The 18,622-nt window shown below is 40.9% G+C and overlaps 1 protein-coding gene across 2 annotated transcripts in view; it reads left to right on the forward strand.

The window, feature by feature from the left end:
- Nucleotides 1-18,622, forward strand: part of LOC103675896 (sine oculis binding protein homolog) — a 160,182-nt gene that overhangs the window by 26,942 nt on the left and 114,618 nt on the right. For both annotated transcript variants that reach the window (XM_040627588.1, XM_040627589.1), the window contains exon 4: nucleotides 14,708-14,859. In XM_040627588.1, the coding sequence (XP_040483522.1) occupies nucleotides 14,708-14,859 (152 nt within the window). The remainder of the gene's footprint in view (nucleotides 1-14,707; nucleotides 14,860-18,622) is intronic.

The raw sequence follows: 18,622 nt of genomic DNA on the forward strand, positions 1-18,622 counted from the left end.
AAATCTTTGTCTCAGAGTCTGTTTTCTGGGAAACTCATGATAAATGTCATGTATGTGGAGTTCCACAGTGAAAGATCAGGCATTAATGGAAAATTTTATCGATGTTCATGTTTGTCCCTTGAAAGTGAAGCATACATATATAATAAAGGAGTGAAAAGAGGGCACCAGAGTCATGGTGGTGCACATATTAGAGAGCTCAGGCCACTTCTAGAATTGTCCTATCAGCCAAAGAATTTTCTAAGCCTCTTGTGGCAATGGCAAGGGGCAACAGTGGTGGCCATACAGAAGGATAAAAAGGGAAGAAATTAAGTCTGGACTTCAAGAAAAAAAAGGAAAGGAAAAAGAATATCATCTGGCTGTACTCCTTTAAATGAAATCTTGTTATTTTGACAGTTTTAGAATGCTAGAATTTTAGTTAGAAGGGACCGCAGAGATGATCTAGTTAAATTCTCTCTTTTACAGATGAGGAAATGAGGCTGGAGAGGCTAAACAACCTTCTCAAGGTCACTGAGTTGCATTAATGGCAGAGCCAGGGCCAGAACTCACTTCTGAACTGGGGACACCATCTAAACATGGATTCTAAGTCACATACCCCTGATCCCTGACACAGCCTGGAACTAGGGGTATGACCTAGTTAGGATTCCAGAAAACTCTGTCCCTAGGTCAACAAGGAGCTAAGATGCTAACAGGAAATAAGAGGAAATGTCAGCTGTATTTTCCCTTGCTCGTAGAGGGTGGCTGTGTTTCTGGGATTAGCCTGGGCCTGACTGAACTGTTTGCTATTAATTATTTGAAGGTATAAATAAAGTTTGGTTAAGAGAGAAGTGATGGTGAAGGTGGTAATTCTTGTTATTCTAGGGACATTCCCAATGCTGACTTCTCAAAGTTTCTGTTAAATTGAGAAGACTTAGTTCATGGACTTGGCCAAGGCTAGTGGAAATAACGATCACATTCTGTTCTGGGGCTTTTCACTGGTGTTTCCCACTAAAGCAACTTTGTTCTGAGTGATTACCAAAGATGGTATCCTTGGCTTCCTCTCCTAACCCCACCCCCACCCCCACCTTGGGCATCCAACCACCCAAGGTGCACCTGGTAAGGATTCTACTTTTTCTGCTCCTTATGCTGAGGTCCAAAGTCAGACATTTCATTCTAGTGAACCAGACATGGTCTCTGACTTAACTGGCTCTCAGTCTGCTGGAGGAGACAGACATTAAAAAGAAATCTCAATCCAGTCTGGTGATGATCAAGTCCGGAGTGTTGTGTGATCTGACCAGGTTTGGGGGCAAGAAAGGCCTCCCTAGAATGAAGTTTAAGGTAAGATAATGAAGGGGCAGTAGGACTGAATCAGTCAAGGATTTTGAGGTTGTGGGTGAGGAAGCAGCACATGGAAAGGCTCAGAGTAGAGAGAGAACCTCAAGGAAAGTAAAATAAGCCAGAGCTCAGAGAGTGGACAAACTGAGAGGCTGGTCTGGTCATTGAGGTCATGCTGAGCAGTTCCAACCTCTTCTTGAGGGCAGTGGATGTCACTGAAGGGTTTTGAGCAGGTGAGAGCAGTGATCAGACTTGTGTTTTAGAGGACTTTCTCACATCCAGAGTGGAGGGAATGAACTAGACAGGAATGAGACAGAAGGCCTCCTGTAGAATGGGCAAGAGGTATTGGTGGCTTCACTGGAATAGACAGCAGTAAATTCCATAAAGATGGTCACCTAGAACAGTGCAGACTTGGTGAATATTTATTGAATGAATGAATGAATGAATGAATTGAATGAATTCATGAATTCATGAATTCATGAATTGAATGAATGTGGGTGTATTATAAAAATATTTAGGAGGACCTGGTGAATAATCAGAATGTGGGAGGTGGGAAGGAGGGAAGAAGAAGGAAAGTTGCCAGATTTCCGCTAGCAGGTAGCTGCATGGATGGTAGGGGCAGAAACTGAGGGGGGAAACACAGGAAAGGGACAGGTTATGGGGAGGGGGTGTATGCAGCTTTGGACATGATGGGTTTAGATGCTGGGAGGCAGTTGGAAATAATAGCTCAGGAGAGGTAGCTATGTTGTTTTGGAAATCTTCACCTTGTGGATGGTAACTGGAGTCACAGGAGTACATAGCTATCTGGACCAAAGGGAGTATGTAGAGAGAAGAGAGGACTCTGAAAGATTTCCATTTGGTTTGGCCCTCCTCCACCTTTCCTATAGCTGGGCTCTTTTGGCATGTGATGTCTCATGCCAAAACATTCCCATGTGGGGATCATCATGGGACCCCTTCAGAGAGTCCCTCAACCATTCATTGCTCTCATTCAAGAAATCTCAATGAATAGTTCAAGATGGGAAGGCAAAGGGGAAAGTAAATTATTGTTGGTAGTGTTCTGGTAGGTTCGTCTTGTTTCTTTTAACATTTATTTGAGTGAAGTTCTTCCCACTATTCAACCTATTGAACTTGAACTTCAACCTACTCTTCAACCTACTTCACTCGGGTGTCCCTTTGACCCCAAGTCTCTAACCCATTAATTCACCTCCCCTAGAATGGCATTCTTGGCACCATGTGCTGCTTGCCTGAACTGCCCCAAATGCCAAGAGGTGGGACTTGGCCGGCTAGTCAGTCATGATGGGGTCTGCTTATGCTCCCCTCCAGTGGGGCTGTTTATATCCCTCTCTGTCATCACCAAGAATACCTTCCTCCTGTCACCTCTGGGTGGTGATAGAGCCGTGGGAGCAGGCCTGGCTTTTCCATGGTCCTTTTCTATTGCACCTTGACATTCTATACTGGGAACAGCCATAGGAAGCTCCTTGAGGACTGGGATCTTCTCTTTTTTGTTTGCCAGTGTATTTCCAGCTTCTAGTATAGTGCCTGGTACAAAGTCGAGTAAATAAATGAATCCTTTGTCTACAATTAAAGTTTCCCCTCTGGGGAGATTTGTCAACCACTGTGGGGCCCATTAAATGTAATTAATGGGACAGCCAGATTTCAGAAGGGGAAGTGAGCCCTTCAGATAAATAGGAGGTGATGGGAATGCTTTTCTTGCTCTGGCTTCCTACATAAAGCAGCTTGACCCTTTAGTCCTAAAATGCTGCTATTTGTATTTCTTTGGAGATGATGTCCCCTCTATGCAGGGCTTGAAATTTGTTTTCCAGCAGATTCGCTGGTGCACACTTTTTGACTTTGCTCCCCAATCATGTGCATCTGTTGGCTAGATGCTGGGGCTCAGGGAGTGGGCTTCAGCCATGTAGGAGAGAGGTCCAGTGGAAAGCAAAGCTGTAATTGCGGTATCATTGTTCCAGGACATCTGGATTGGTCATAGGATCAGATCCAGGGCTCAGGAATGGGGGACAGGATTTTACTTGAGCTCCTTGTCCATGGCAACCACCTGGTAAACATGAATTATTCAGTGTATTAAGAGCAATATTGTTCTTCCATTGCCTTATTATTCATTTCTGCTATTTTCTTCTGTAGGACTTTGAAGGAAAAGGGTTGCCTTCTCTGTATTGGTGCATGGAGCAGACACCACAGGACTTTGTGAACCATGGATGTCTTTGTTCAGTCTGGTGGAGTTTATTGAGGACCAATAGGGGTTGGTCAGCACACCTAGCACTGGCCACATGGCTGCGGGCCTTGTCTTTCTGCCCAGTGCAGACAAAGCTCCTGGCCATGGAAGACCTGACTCTGGGCAAAAGAGAAATTTGCCTGATAATTTATGACCCCCATGGGAGTGCTCATGCTTCCGTGCTAATGTAGGGCCGTAGAGCAGCACATCCCGGGGAGACTTCCTTAGAAGTCCAGTCTTGTGGACTCTCTGTCCGTGGTCAGATTGGTGAAATATAGCACATTCTATCTCCTTCTTTTAGGATTCCTAGTTATACATTGGTGGGACCAAAAAGGCTTACAGTAAAGGGTCTATTATTTAACTTTGTTTAGCCCAGTGTTTTCATACATATTTGATCATGGAAGTCTTTTTTAAAATAACACCCATTTAAGTATCTCCTGGGATTTGTAGTCTGTGGAATGTGCTTTGGGAAATGTTGCATGGAGGTTTTCTTGACTCTTTAAGTTCTACCATCTTCCTTTCTTATTCCATTTTCTTAGGGTGAATATGTAGGAAAGACAGACTGTCCACAGTGAGTACTGAGATGTGGAGGTAAGATTGTCCAGGAGACTTAGAAGGAGTCGCTTCACTGGCAAATCAAAGAAATTATGGGGAGAAATTCCAGTTAATGCTGAGGAACTATAGACACATGTGCTTAGTGGTGTTTTGTTAAAGAATCCAAGTTCAGTATGGTATTCAAGAGAGAATAACTATCTTGAGACTTTATGGGATCTCTTGTTTTATTTTTCTTCTTTGTTTGAATGTTGGGAAAATAAATGAGGAAGGGACCCTGAAAGTAAAGCAAATTCACTGTTTGACTTTGACTACACAGTCAATATTCTCAAAGAACGCTTTGGACTTTTCCCCGGTCATCTTTGACGAAACACAGGGAGGTGAACTGATGAAGGCAATTGGTTAAGTCTTCTTTTCATTTCTGCCATTGCTCCAGAGGTTCCAAACTTCATCTCCTTCCCTCTGCATCCATCCACCCATCTGTCTGTTTATTTAGCCAACACAGTTTAAGTACAGCTATGTGCTAGGTGCTGAACACACAGAGGCGAAAGAGCCGTGGAGCCTGCTCCCTTGTTGCTTACTGAGGCTTCTGGATGCAGAACGAGATTCCAGTCTTTCTGAATGCTGCTCCACCCTGCTGGAGTCACATTGTTTAACACATCTCTGATCCTGTCATCTACTAAGAAACATTCAGGAGCTCCCCATTATCTGTGGAATAAGGTGAGCCCCTTCCATCCCCTTGCCAAACATCCTTAAAGGGATTTCTTGTTCAGGCCCCACTGGCCCCTGCTTTTCTCTTCTTGCAGTCTTGGTTAATGGGGCAACTTCAGAACTCCTTGCCACCCCTGAACCCCATGCCCTAGCTCCTGCTTTCCTTCTGTCCTCTCCCTCCTCTTCTCGAATCTTTCTCCCCCTCCAAATCCTTCAGGACTCCACTCAAAAGCTGTGCTTTCTGGGCCTCAAACAGGTTTTTGAACCCTCTCTTACCGCATTCTGCCTGTCATATAATGAGGCACACACTTTTCTTTCTGTTCTTGGGAGCAGGGCCATGTCTTATTCAACTGGGCATTCTTGACCAGTTGCCTAGGGCAGAGACCTGTATGCAGATGTTTAATTCATTCTGGAGTCACGTGTTTTACATATATACACACACATATGTGCACATGTATATGTATCACACATATATATACAAACTTACAAATTGGCTGGGAAAGTTCCATTAGAATATTAAAAATTAATTTAAATTCTGTAATTTTGCTGTCATTTTATGTAATATGTGCTCATTCCTTTTACTTACTAGAACCAAATTTTAGTTGTTGTAGAGAGATTTCGATTTGATTTGATTTTAAAGATTTTATTTATTTACTTGAGAGAATGAGCAAGAGAGAGCACAAACAGGGGGAGTGGCAAGCAGAATGAGAGGGAGAAGCAGACTCCCCCCTGAGCAGGGAGCCCAACGCAGGACTCAATCCCAGGACCCCGGGATCATGACCTGAGCTGAAGGCAGACGCTTAACCAACTGAACCACCCAGGTGCCCAAGATTTCGATTTTATTTTGGGGTTAAGTGCTACTCTTTTTAGAGGGGCGTGGACAATTTAAATTCTTGAAATCACCTCATCCAAAACATAAAAAAATAAATAAATTCTTGAAATCAGTTCAAATGACTTTATTTCCAAAAGAAAAGATAGAGGTAATTTTCGGTATTATGAAGAATCATAGTTGTATGGAACTGCTATTATTTCATTATACCTATCCTTTTAATGAGAAATAAGTGCAATAAAATTTTATTAATTCAGACTCTATTATTTGGCAATTTTTGATAGTTCAGTTACCAAGGTGGCAGAAATTTTCAGTTGTTACTATGATACTTTTTATTTTATTTATTATTTTTTTTTTTAAATGATTTTTTATTATATTATGTTAGTCACCATACAGTACATCCCCAGTTTCCGATGTAAGGCTTGATGATTCATTAGTTGTGTATAACACCCAGTGCACCATGCAATACGTGCCCTCCTTACTACCCGTCACCGGTCTATCCCATTCCCCCACCCCCCTCCCCTCTGAAGTCCTCAGTTTGTTTCTCATAGTCCATAGTCTCTCATGTTTCATTCCCCCTTCTGATTACCCCCCCTTTCTTTATCCCTTTCTTCCCCTACCGATCAACCTAGTTCTTATGTTCCATAGATGAGAGAAATCATATGATAGTTGTCTTTCTCTGCTTGACTTATTTCACTTAGCATTATCTCCTCCAGTGCTGTCCATGTTGTAGCAAATGTTGAGAACTCGTTCTTTCTGATAGCTGAGTAATATTCCATTGTATATATGGACCACAACTTCTTAATCCAGTCATCTGTTGAAGGGCATCTCGGCTCCTTCCACGATTTAGCTATTGTGGACATTGCTGCTATGAACATTGGGGTGCATATGGCCCTTCTCTTCACTACGTCTGTATCTTTGGGGTAAATACCCAGTAGTGCAATGGCTGGATCATAGGGTAGCTCAATTTTTAACTTTTTAAGGGACCTCCACACTGTTTTCCAGAGTGGCTGTACCAACTTGCATTCCCACCAACAATGTAGGAGGGATCCCCTTTCTCCACATCCTCTCCAACAATTGTTGTTTCTTGCCTTGTCTATTTTTGCCATTCTAACTGGCGTAAGGTGGTATCTCAGTGTGGTTTTGATTTGAATTTCCTTGATGGCTAATGATTTTGAACATTTTTTCATGTGTCTGTTAGCCATTTGTATGTCTTCATTGGAAAAGTGTCTGTTCATATCTTCTGCCCATTTTTTGATTTGTTTATTTGTTTCTCGTGTATTGAGTTTGAGAAGTTCTTTGTAGATCTTGGATACCAGTCCTTTATCTGTAGTGTCATTTGCAAATATATTCTCCCATTCCGTGGGCTGCCTCTTAGTTTTTCTGACTGTTTCCTTGGCTGTGCAGAAACTTTTAATCTTGATGAAGTCCCATAAATTCATTTTATCTTTTGTTTCTCTTGCCTTTGGGGATGTGTCATGAAAAAGGTTGCTTTGGCCGATGTCGTAGAGGTTGCTGCCTATGTTCTCCTCTAGAATTTTGATGGATTCCTGTCTCACATCGAGGTCTTTCATCCATTTGGAGTTTATTTTTGTGTATGGTGTGAGAGAGTGGTCAAGTTTCATTCTTTTGCATGTAGCTGTCCAATTTTCCCAGCACCATTTATTGAAGAGACTGTCTTTTTCCCACCGGATGTTTTTTCCTGCTTTATCAAATATTAGTTGCCCAAAGAGCCGAGGGTCCATTTCTGGGCTCTCTATTCTGTTCCATTGGTCTATGTGTCTGTTTTTGTGCCAGTACCATGCTGTCTTTGTGATCACAGCTTTGTAGTACAGCTCGAAATCCGGCATTGTGATGCCCCCAGCTTTGTTTTTCCTTTTCAACAGTTCCTTGGAGATTCGGGGCCTTTCCGATCCATGAGCATGGAATATCTTTCCATCTTTTTATGTCTTCCTCAATGTCTTTCAAGAGTGATTTATAGTTTCTAGAATATAGGTCCTTTACGTCTCTGGTTAAGTTAATTCCAAGGTAACGTATGGTTTTTGGTGCTATTGTAAATGGGATGGATTCCCTAATTTCTCTTTCTTCGGTCTCGTTATTCGTGTATAGAAATGCAACTGATTTCTGAGCATTTATTTTGTATCCTGCCACGTTACTGAATTGCTCTATAACTTCTAATAGTTTGGGAGTGGCTTCTTTTGGGTTTTCCATATAGAGTATCATGTCATCTGCAAAGAGAGACATTTTGACTTCTTCTTTGCCAATTTGAATACCTTTGATCCCTTTTTGTTGTCTGATTGCTGTTGCAAGGACTTCTAGTACTATGTTGAATAATAGTGGCGAGAGTGGGCATCCTTGTCGAGTTCCTGATCTTAAGGGAAAGGCTTCCAGCTTTTCCCCATTGAGAATAATATTTGCAGTAGGCTTTTCATAGATGGCTTTTATGAGATTGAGAAATGTACCTTCTATTCCTACACTCTGAAGGGTTTTAATCAGGAAAGGATGCTGTATTTTGTCAAATGCTTTTTCGGCAACTATGATACTTTTTAAAAGAGCAAACTTCTCAGGCACTTAGGAAGATCCACCCATGTGTAACTAGTTGATGTAATAATTACCAAGAATTCCCATCTATTAATTACAGAATATCTGGCAGTACAGTGATATATTTGGCAACACCTTGTCAACTATTAATTCAAGTTAAGTAATTTTTAAAAAGAATAACTGTAAGTGAAGCTTTTATTAAATGTAATGGCTTTACTCTTAAATAGTCTGAGTTAGTGAAATTTAACCAATTAACTGGGTGGTTCTTTGTATTCAAAGACGGTGGTTCTGCAGATGTCCTCCATGGGAGGGGATGTGATTGAGGAGACTGGAGCCTGGTCGTCTGGGCCTCTCCAGAGTGCATATGGCTGACCCCTCCCTTTTCTTTCGGCTCTAATTGCTGGTAATCCTAAAGCAGGCTCATTTACATGTAGGATGTGGTTGCTTTCTATTATTTCATCCTCACCGCAGTATGGTTAGGGTGGGCATTACTGTTCCTTGAGTGACTGTATGTCACTCAACCAGAGTGACATACAACTAGAAGGGGCAGTAGTAGTACTTTCACCAACGTCCTCTGTCTCCGATTCCCGGTACTCCACCACATTGTCTTTCAAATAACATATTTGAACTTAGGTTCAAAGCAACTTAGGTTTGCAAAGCAGGATATATCTGTTACCTCATTCACTCAAAAAAAAAAAAAAAAAATTTACCCCCTTGAGATGGTAATAAGTGTATCTGCCTGTTGCTTTTCTTTTTCAGAGGTCCCTGGCTGTGTGCTATTCCGCCCACCTTCTTCAACTGGCACTGTTTTATGTTCGCATCTAAAAGGCACTCTGAAGACAGAGTTGCTACAGTATACTCAGACAGTCTTTTTTCCTGTCCACTCTTTGCTTGGCTGCCCTCAGCTTGCTCTACCTGTATGCCCAGGGCTAGACTTCAGCAAAGCTGTCAGTGACCAGAGGCTTCTTGTACCATAGCCTCTCCCATTTCTGTCCTCCACCTCTCTCATTGGAACCTTGTCCTTAGCCCTTGTCCACTCTCTGTGAAAACTTGTTCTTCAGAAAGAACCACTCATTTTAAAGCATAAGTGTTAATTAACAAATATATACTGAATTTTACTGCTTTTAGGGAATTTGTGTTTTAATGAGGTATAAAAAAATATATAGCCGAATCAATTACTCTCTAATGGTAGAATTTAATTTTAGTGAGGAGTTGTGACATAATTTTTGAAGCTAGGATATTCTTAGTGGCAACTTCGGAATTACAGATGTAAGCGGTTCCTGCTTCACCCACATGGAAAATCAATCTTATCCATGTCTGGCTGTGATTCCCCTCCTTACTAAAGAGTATTGCTTGCCTGTGGGTAGAATGACTACTTCCTGAGATCCAGGTATTATTGGCTCTGGCTCCTTGTTTAATGTTTAAGTGGCACTTGCTGGTGAAAGTTCAGACAGAATGTTCGCAGCAAATCCGAGTCTCATAGTCATAAAGTAATAAAGGGTTGCATTGTGAGCCTTAAACTTTTTTTTGAAAATCAGTCAACAGATTTTGATTGAATAATACTTCAGCTGTCTCCTCAAAGACATTTTGACCTTTTGATTTCACTTTCTTTGTCTATTAGCGTGTCATGGAGCAGGGTGCTGTGTAAGTAGCAGAATCTTGTGACAGCTTTTAGTCCTTTTTGTAGAGGGAAGTCTGTGTGGATGGCATGTAATCTCACCCTTTGAGGAAGGCGCTGGTCTCTAAGATGTGGTAGTCAAGAGCTTGAGCTCTAGAGTCTAGGCTTTGGTGTGTACTGGCTCTGTGATTTGGAGCAAATTGCTTACTGTCTAAACCTCACTTTCTCTGTCGTTACAGTGGGGATCAGTTAGTATTTGCCTGGGGGTCAGTGGTTGTGCTTAAGAGGAAATGATGGATTTAAAGAACTTTGCACTGTGCCTGTCACCATTAAATACTGAATGATGGCTAGCTATGATTATTTTCCTTTTGGCTCAGTGTTCCAAATTTTCTCACAGTCTCCTCGTATGTTTACTTCTAGAACCCAAAGAATTGTACAGAAGCTCCTATAGGACTCTGTAGAGGCTTTTGAACTGGATTGCCTCAAAGTTTTTGGAGTTGAATTATTCCAAGAAGGGATGCAAAGAAAGCGAACTTTAACCCTAGTTTCTTTCCTGCCTTCCAGGCCATGACTTTATCTGTGTTCTTAAATATAGCTACTCTGACAAATAGATTGACAGAATGCTACCCATGCTGCACTTTCCTTTCATGGTGTGGAGAACACCCAGGAGTCACTTCAGACTGCCTCGAAACTTGTCTCAAATATAATTCAAATCTTGAAATGATTATCTGGATGTGTGCATTCCAGGAACTGTTGGAAGAGAGAAACATCACCAGCAAATACTTTCAGATTTTTTTTTAAAAGATTTTATTTATTTATTCGACAGAGATAGAGACAGCCAGCGAGAGAGGGAACACAAGCAGGGGGAGTAGGAGAGGAAGAAGCAGGCTCATAGCGGAAGAGCCTAATGTGGGGCTCGATCCCAGAACACCGGGATCACGCCCTGAGCCGAAGGCAGAAGCTTAACCGGCTGTGCCACCCAGGCGCCCCTACTTTCAGATTTTTGTCCTCAGTCTTGGACTCCCATGAAAGTTACAAAGGGGTGGTAAATCTACAGTTTAATCCCTTGGGGTCCATTAAGGCCCTCCTGATTTTCTTTGTGCTCTGGTCAGGTAAGCTAGTATGCATGTTCATAGTCGATTCAAGTGCCCCTAGAATGCCACCGACCAATGGCCGTCCTTATTTTTGAGAGTCACCAGATAAGGCAGTTTCTCAAACAACTTCAGCAAGGCATTCCAGAAATGCTTGATCTCATACTTCTCTGCGCGATGATAAATACATACAATTTTGATTTCATCTCAGACTAATTAATCTGAACTTCTCCTTCTGGGATGTAAAATGGAATAATGTTCTAGAGCTCTTTGAACATTAGATTGGAAAGCAAATGCCCTAACCATTTTGCTTAATTAAATCCTAAAGAGGTGGTACAAACTTTTCATGATTAATAGAAACATGCATATTTTGACTGATGCATATTTATACGATATTATCATATGAAAATTTTATCATGTTATACAAACTATTCGCCTTGAGAATGTGACTTAATGCTGTAAATATTTTGCATTTGTTGTTGCATTGTTCATTATAAAAAATACGCAGGCTAATGGCCGTAAGGAAAAATCTGTTATGCCAGTCTTCTTTGAGGTAATCTCAAGTCTCTAATGGCACAGGCTTTAGTCTAAATATAAGATAGGAAATCAGATTCTCCCTAGTTCAAAGAAGTATTTTTTAAATAAATATATATATTACAGCAGATCAAGTTAGAAGAGCTAAAATGCTGGGGCCTTCTATTTTGCCAATGTAAAGCATGCACATAATAACCAGGTTTCAGATAAAAAAAAAAATGTGGTTGTTGAAATGAACCTACCCCTTTGGTTTTAAGCACTTAAGAAAAGCTCACTTTGCTAGGGGTACAGTCATGCACGTTGAAGATGGGGCACCATCTCATGGCTAGGGCCAGAATTTTGAGCTATGTTTTAGCTGAAAAATTAACTTAGATAATTACAGTTCTTAGTTTCTTAAATAGAATGTGCATAAAAATGGCTTTTATAAGACTGGAGTACCTGAGATATCTGAAAATGTTTCCTCATCTTTGGAGCACTAGCTATTGGTAACAGTTTGATGACAGAAAAGGAGAAATCTGATGGAATTTTTCCAAAGTGTTTGCCTTTATGAAACGGAATTTTATGAGGAACGGATGGGAATACTGAATTACTTAACAAGACAGATGCTAACCACCATTCTAAGAGTTTTCCAACTGCCACGTACAAAACAAAAGTGCACAATTTCTTTTGTTTCATCTTCCCATGTTGTTACTTTATAGTACAAATGATTTATAAAAATAATCTCCTTTAAAATTCTACTTTTTGTTTCTCTGTTAGGTCTATTGTAAGAAAGTATCCTTGCCTCCTCTTAAAAAACTGACCAGCCAGTCGGCCTGGCGGTGATGGAGGGAAGCGTGAGGGAGAGGGTGAGCTGCCCTCTTCCCAGCCGCCTTCCTTCCTTCGTTCCCAGGCTGTGTGCCCGCCTCGTTAGTGCTTTGTTCTCTACCCTTTTTCATCTCAATCTCAAGTGGATTATTTTATTTTATTTTATTTTATTTTATTTTTATCTTATCTTATTTATATCCATTAAAGTTCTAGAAGGAAAAATTTTAGGTTTTGTTTCTCAAACCAGACAATTTAAGGGAAGGAACAACAAGGGGAACCTAATGGGAAGTGGGGTCTCCTTTTTAAACTCTGAGGCCAAATAATTTCCCCCATAAAAATTTCTTTTCCTTACAGATTTCACCAGAATCAAACATATTGCCAGTGGATCATTTGGGAGAATTCTGCTGTATCATCTTTTTTTTTAGGACTTTAAGATTTTAAAGCAGCTAATCAATTGGGAAGAATAGAAAGTAGTAGTTCAAATTAATTTAGGAATGACAGATGGTTATCTTTAAAATATACTATTTCTAATCTAATTTAAAAAACCTTCATACTCTGAGGTAAATTGTAGAGTTTTTTTCAGTTTTCATGTCTATAACGTTTCATGTCTATAGACATTTCATGTAAAATGTCTATATGTAGACAGATGCCATATTAGAGGCCATATAAAATAGAAATAAAGCTTTCTTTGAGTAGAACAAATTATAAAATGCAATAATTGTATGACATTTGAATTCATGTTATGACTCCATTTAAAGAAAGTTATGTTATCAAAAATGATTAATATCAAAGGTCATTTTTACACTGTCTCATGTGGTAATTAATAATAGATCATATTATGTAATTTGTGAAAAAAAAGTCGTCATTAAAATGACAATATTTATTCCATTAAGGTAAATAAAATGCTGCACATAGTTCTGAGTGATGATACTCAGGGGAAAAGAGCCGTATCACTGCACTACAAATTAGTTTGCTTCTAATTTTGCAGGCTGATGACCGCACTGCCTCAAACCAAATCTTTTCCCTGGAAATGGAATGATTGCATGACAGACTCTATGAACCATGAATATGTCAACAACTCATGGACCAGGCCTTGCTTAGCAATTAGTCTTTGGGGGATTTTATTCAGAAATCAGACAACACTACACCGGAGCTTATTGGGAATTTTGTGATTACCATTCATGTCTGGAGCATGAGTCTGGGATAGTTAAAAAAAAAAATCCATAAAGGAAGAAGAAATGTGGCTAATAGTGGCAATCAGTCATATGTACACACATTGTCAATTGGGAGGACCAGAAAACTCCAGATATAGCAAAAGTCCCTAGGAGGCCCCAAGAAAATATTTTGTAGACTTCTAATTAAAGTGTCCTGTTATTGCCCCCACCCCTAAATAGGCTAGTATTTCCCAGACTTCAGTCATTTGAGTATCACTGTCACATTTTTGTCATAACTTATCACCTGCATTATGATTTACTCAATGTATTTTATTAACTGACTCACTTTAAAAGCCTCTCTTTGCTTTGAGCAGTAATATTTGTGATATCATGGGCTTGTTTTGCCAGTTAAATTTGTTTCCTCCTCTTGCAAAGGAAAAGAAATGCCGTATTTTAGTTATTGAAAACATTCACATACCACTTTACATCATTCTGCGCATCTGCATGACATGGGTGGCCGGTCCTGCAGAAGCTGCTGGGACTTGCTGAGAATGATCTTTGTCGCTGTGTGACCTCAGGTCTCATGGCTGACACCTCCATTACCATCCCTCCATTTCAGGGCATGAGCTACATCACATGGAGAGAATTTAAATCAGGCCTGTGCCTCCCCGAGGACACCCATGCAGGAAGGTTTTGTCGTAGGAGACTGCTGAGTGAGCCAGGCTAGTGCCTTTGCATCAGCAGAATCTGGCCACTCACATCCACCCTTTTCTGACGAGCCATATCACTTGGGAAGCATTACATCGCAAGGGTGAATTACACCGCATATCCTGTAACCGTCATGAGAAACATGCCCAAATGAGCCTGGTTCCTGACTCACATTAGGGCATCACATGGTGGGTTAGCACTTGGGTGTCCCCCTGGTGTGGATCTCACAGGCTTTCAGCAGTACGTTTGAAGAAATGGGTCATTTTACAAGCTTCATGAGTCCTGAGCCTGGGTTAACCAGGTAGAATATGCATTTTTCCCAGGCTAGGAAGCCCTGGGAGCCCTCTGGGGTGTGCATTCATGCTCTGGATTTTAAGTAAATGAGGTTTTTTTGGAAACTTAAGAGCCAACCAGGAAAGAAAGAAAAGCAAGCAAGAAAGCGAGCGAGCGAGCGAGCCCTGAGTGTTCCTATCAGGAGCTGGCTATCCGACGAGGTCAGAAAGTGGTGAGGTGCAGAAATTAAAATTAGACCTCAAGTAGCTCTGTCAGGCTCAGGGTGTGTCTAAGTTTGAAGGGATGTTTGCTTCTGATATGAACATTTTTCTTATACTTTTATTATAGAAGATGATGTGTCAAATGTACAAATAATGTGTGCCTGGTGCCAGAAAGTGGGAATCAAGCGCTATTCCCTGAGTATGGGAAGTGAGGTGAAAAGCTTCTGCAGCGAGAAGTGCTTTGCGGCCTGCCGACGAGCCTACTTCAAGAGAAATAAGGTAAGAGCACGTAGAGAGAGGCGGCTGTGCAGGCCTCCCCAGACCATGTGCGCATGTGCCTCCTAGCTTCTAGCTGAAAACACTGTGCACAGTTTACTTTTATTTTTTCTGTTTTGTCTGTTCTCCTTCTCTGTCATACTTAACCTTTCGGAATGAGGAATCCCCTTCTACATGTAACCTGTTCTTCCATTTCTCTGTCTTGATGTTTGAATTCTGAGAGGGTGAATGAGAATCTGATGAGGAGGGACATGGTGATCGCAGCTGAGTGACGGCCTCAGTGACAGTGTCTCTCCAGCCGTAGAGCGTATAGACTAGAGACCAGGAAAGATGAGCGGTAGAGACTTCTTAACAAAGGCCGAGGAACGAGCCACGCAAGTGTGGCCAGAAAGCTTTAGTCCACACAGTTTCATATTTGCTCCCCATGGCAACATTGCTCTGGCTCTACAAAAGCTGATCCACAAATTCTAATCAGGAACCACAAATTCCGATGAAGAAAAACGTCAAGTCTCTCTTGACGCCTTATGTGCAGGTTGACTGATACCGAGAAAAGGCGAAATAATGACTCCCTGAACCAACATTGCTCACACAGCCAAGCGTGTGTCAGCAGCGTGGTGGGTGAACACAGGAACAGCCATAGTTGATCAGTTTTTGTTTTGTCTGAAGACACCTCAGCTCTGAAAATGTCCTTTTAGAATACTGTTAGCCACCACTGATGAGAAATGGAATGTGGGATGTTTTCACACTCACACGCGCACGTACACACGCAGGTAGTTCCTTAATCTTTAAAGAACCGCTGTAGCATTTTGCCACCAATTACTGCAGTAAATTGCCAGTTCTTGATTATTTTCCATTGATCTGTAAAGCTTCCTTAATTCATGAAATTGTCCACATTTTGCTAAGCATTTCCATTTCCCTGATACAAGATCGAAATCTGTCTCTCCTTGAAGCAAGCAATTATTATTATTTTTTTAAGTCTGATATTTGCAATCCTGAAATGCTAATCTCGGGTTCACTGCATTGCAAGAAGTACTCTTGCAGCAAATTATCTCCTGCAAATTTGGGTCACATCATCCTGCCAAAAAACATAATGCTGAAAGAATTAGGCTGCAGGAGTCAGCGGGGTGGAATTTTAGTAGCAGTCTCTAAGAATTAGGCTCATAATCTTCACCGAAACAGGGAGGCAAGTAAGGAAATGGTTTGGAATTCTTTTGGGACCGTCAACAGTCGAGTTCATTTTCCCTCGGGAGGGGCTGGTGAGACTCCACAGAGGAGGGCCGTTACAGCAACGCACGGGAGACACGTTTTGTTTTATTAGAGGAGGATTAAAATGATCTCTGAGACCCCGGGGCTCCCGTTTTGAACGGTGAGCATTGGGGTAACAATCACAGGAGTGGACCCAGTGCTTTCATCTTCAAAGCCCTAACTTACCACAACAAAATACTTTGCATTCCATCCCAGAAGATGGCTAGAGAACAGGGGTTTTTGTCTTTCTATGATTCTGAAGGATTATGGGTCTGAATCTTGATGGACGGCCTGTAGTGAGCAAAATCAAGCAAGATGAATTTGTTACAATCCTGGTGATACATGTCATCTTTTGCAAAACGATTTTACTCTAGTGAGCCTCTGAAATAGCCCAGAATACCATATTTATATGTATAATACCATATATAAACATTTATATCGTTATAAATAACATGTAATATTACATCGTTATAAAGTTTAAGGTCAAACTGAATTTAAACTTCCATAGCATACAGTTTTAAAAGATGGATAACTGGGAGCCCAGATAAGAATTAGTATTTGGAATACTTCTGGCAGGTAAAATCAGCAGGGGGAGGAAGACCATTACCTTTCACTTCCTGCAGGGAGTTCTTGGGGTCGGTCTTCAAACATCCTGCAAATGCTGGGAGTCACAGGGGCTTGAAGTTTAGCCAGTGACTTTGACAGCTGATCCCAGCAGCCCATTAGTGTACATACAATACCTGTCTTCTCTGCGATCTTCATGCTTATTTATGTATTCCAAAGCTCTGCCACACTATACCTTCTCATTTTTCAAGTAGGGGAATAAACTGGTCACATCGCTTGCTGGATTCCTTTTTATTTTTTTATTTTTTTTTATTTTAAGAGTGTTATCTCTGCAACAATATCCTATTATATTACAATAAACATGTACAGCTGCTGCATTTCTGTTAACTGATAGGATTTTGTGGTCATTTCATTTAGGGCTTGGGTTTCCTAATGGATTGTATTCGATACCAGCCTCCATCCTGCCATTTCTAAGAACTGCTGTAATAAGCCCCAGGGTGTTCCCCTCGGAAGACAATAGCAAATAGCTACTTTTCTTGTGTCATTTAACCAAGTCTTTAGTCCTCATTATTAAAATCGTGGACTTTCTTAATCTTAGAAAAAGGACAAAATTCTTCTCCTTCTGTCATAAAAGATTTTCTGGCTAAATTCTGTGCTAAATTTTAGATATTCAGAAGAGGATGGAAAACAGTGAATAATGTGTGGGGAGAAGAGAAATTTGCTTAGGTATAATGTAGATTTTAAAAAACATGTAAAGTTAACTATGCTGTAAATTATGCTTTATAATGACAGCCCGCTTGTTGGTGGATAGCATGCTGGGATCTAAAAATGGTCTCTAAGTTGAACCCAAATTGCATGCATAACTTTACAAAGAAAAATCCTAGTAGAAAAGGTAGCTAATTAGGAGCCGTATTCAGCTGACCTCTGTTTTGTGTCTGAGCAACACCTGCATTTGTGCATGTAAATTGGACAGCTGTGCCTGCGGTTCCCCTGCTCTCCTCTTCACAAATGCTTGGGTATGGAGGCAGGAATTGATTTGCTGCTAAAAACAAGGACAAAAATAGCCCAACTCTCAAAATGAAGGCCCACTGAAAATTGGCTCTTTAAATTTCATTTGCTTCTCCGCCCTTCCTTTCTCTGGGTCTCTGTGTCTGTTTGATGGAGTAGGTTAAGGATATCATATCCGTCTCTCACAAACCCTGGCCCTGTTAAAGTAAGGTAGGGTAAGACTGAAGCCAGGTTAACCCTTTATGGCATGTGGTTTATATTTTTAAACCGAATTTAAGATTTTATTTGACGAGTTGTTTGGATTGTTACACTACGTAGGCTTTCTTCAAGATGTTTCTGTTAGGGGAGGATTGTGAATCACAGCTGTATTCACTTAAGAAACCTAACTACTAGCTTGTACATTTCAGGATGTTGGCTCTAAGAGGTGATAGTGTTAATTCATAATTATATTTTGTAGAATCCTTATCCCAAACTGGCTCAATTGCTGGCTTAAAAGTTTTTGAAACAGTGGGTAAGAAGAATACTTTTGTAGTCTATGGGCATTGGCCGAACAATGGTATGTCGGTCTCATTACTCGATGCACTGGAGACTTTTCAGGGAACTAGTAGCTTGCTCTTTTCCCAGCCCCTTTTTGAGGCCACAAGTAGAAAAGGACTTGGAACATTTCTAGCCTAGTGATTTGCCTAGGAGTTGGAAAGTTGCAGAGGTGTCTTAGTGATTTTGCAAGAGATGCTGAAGTGTTTTGTGTAACAAATACCAGTTTTACTTTGCACAATAACACTTACAAATATTCTTTCCTAAGGGAGTATGCCTTGTAACCATTATCCCTTTAAAAACAAGAGTAACAAACAAGACCGCAAGTAGTAGTCATTTCCAAATACCCCGTATTTGGTCTTTTCCCTTCTACTTGGGAAAATATCTTATTATCTAAACTAATGTCCATAAATCA

This window comes from Ursus maritimus, unplaced genomic scaffold (assembly GCF_017311325.1).
Source record: "Ursus maritimus isolate PB19 unplaced genomic scaffold, ASM1731132v1 scaffold_13, whole genome shotgun sequence".
In the NCBI taxonomy this organism is placed as follows: Eukaryota; Metazoa; Chordata; class Mammalia; order Carnivora; family Ursidae; genus Ursus; species Ursus maritimus.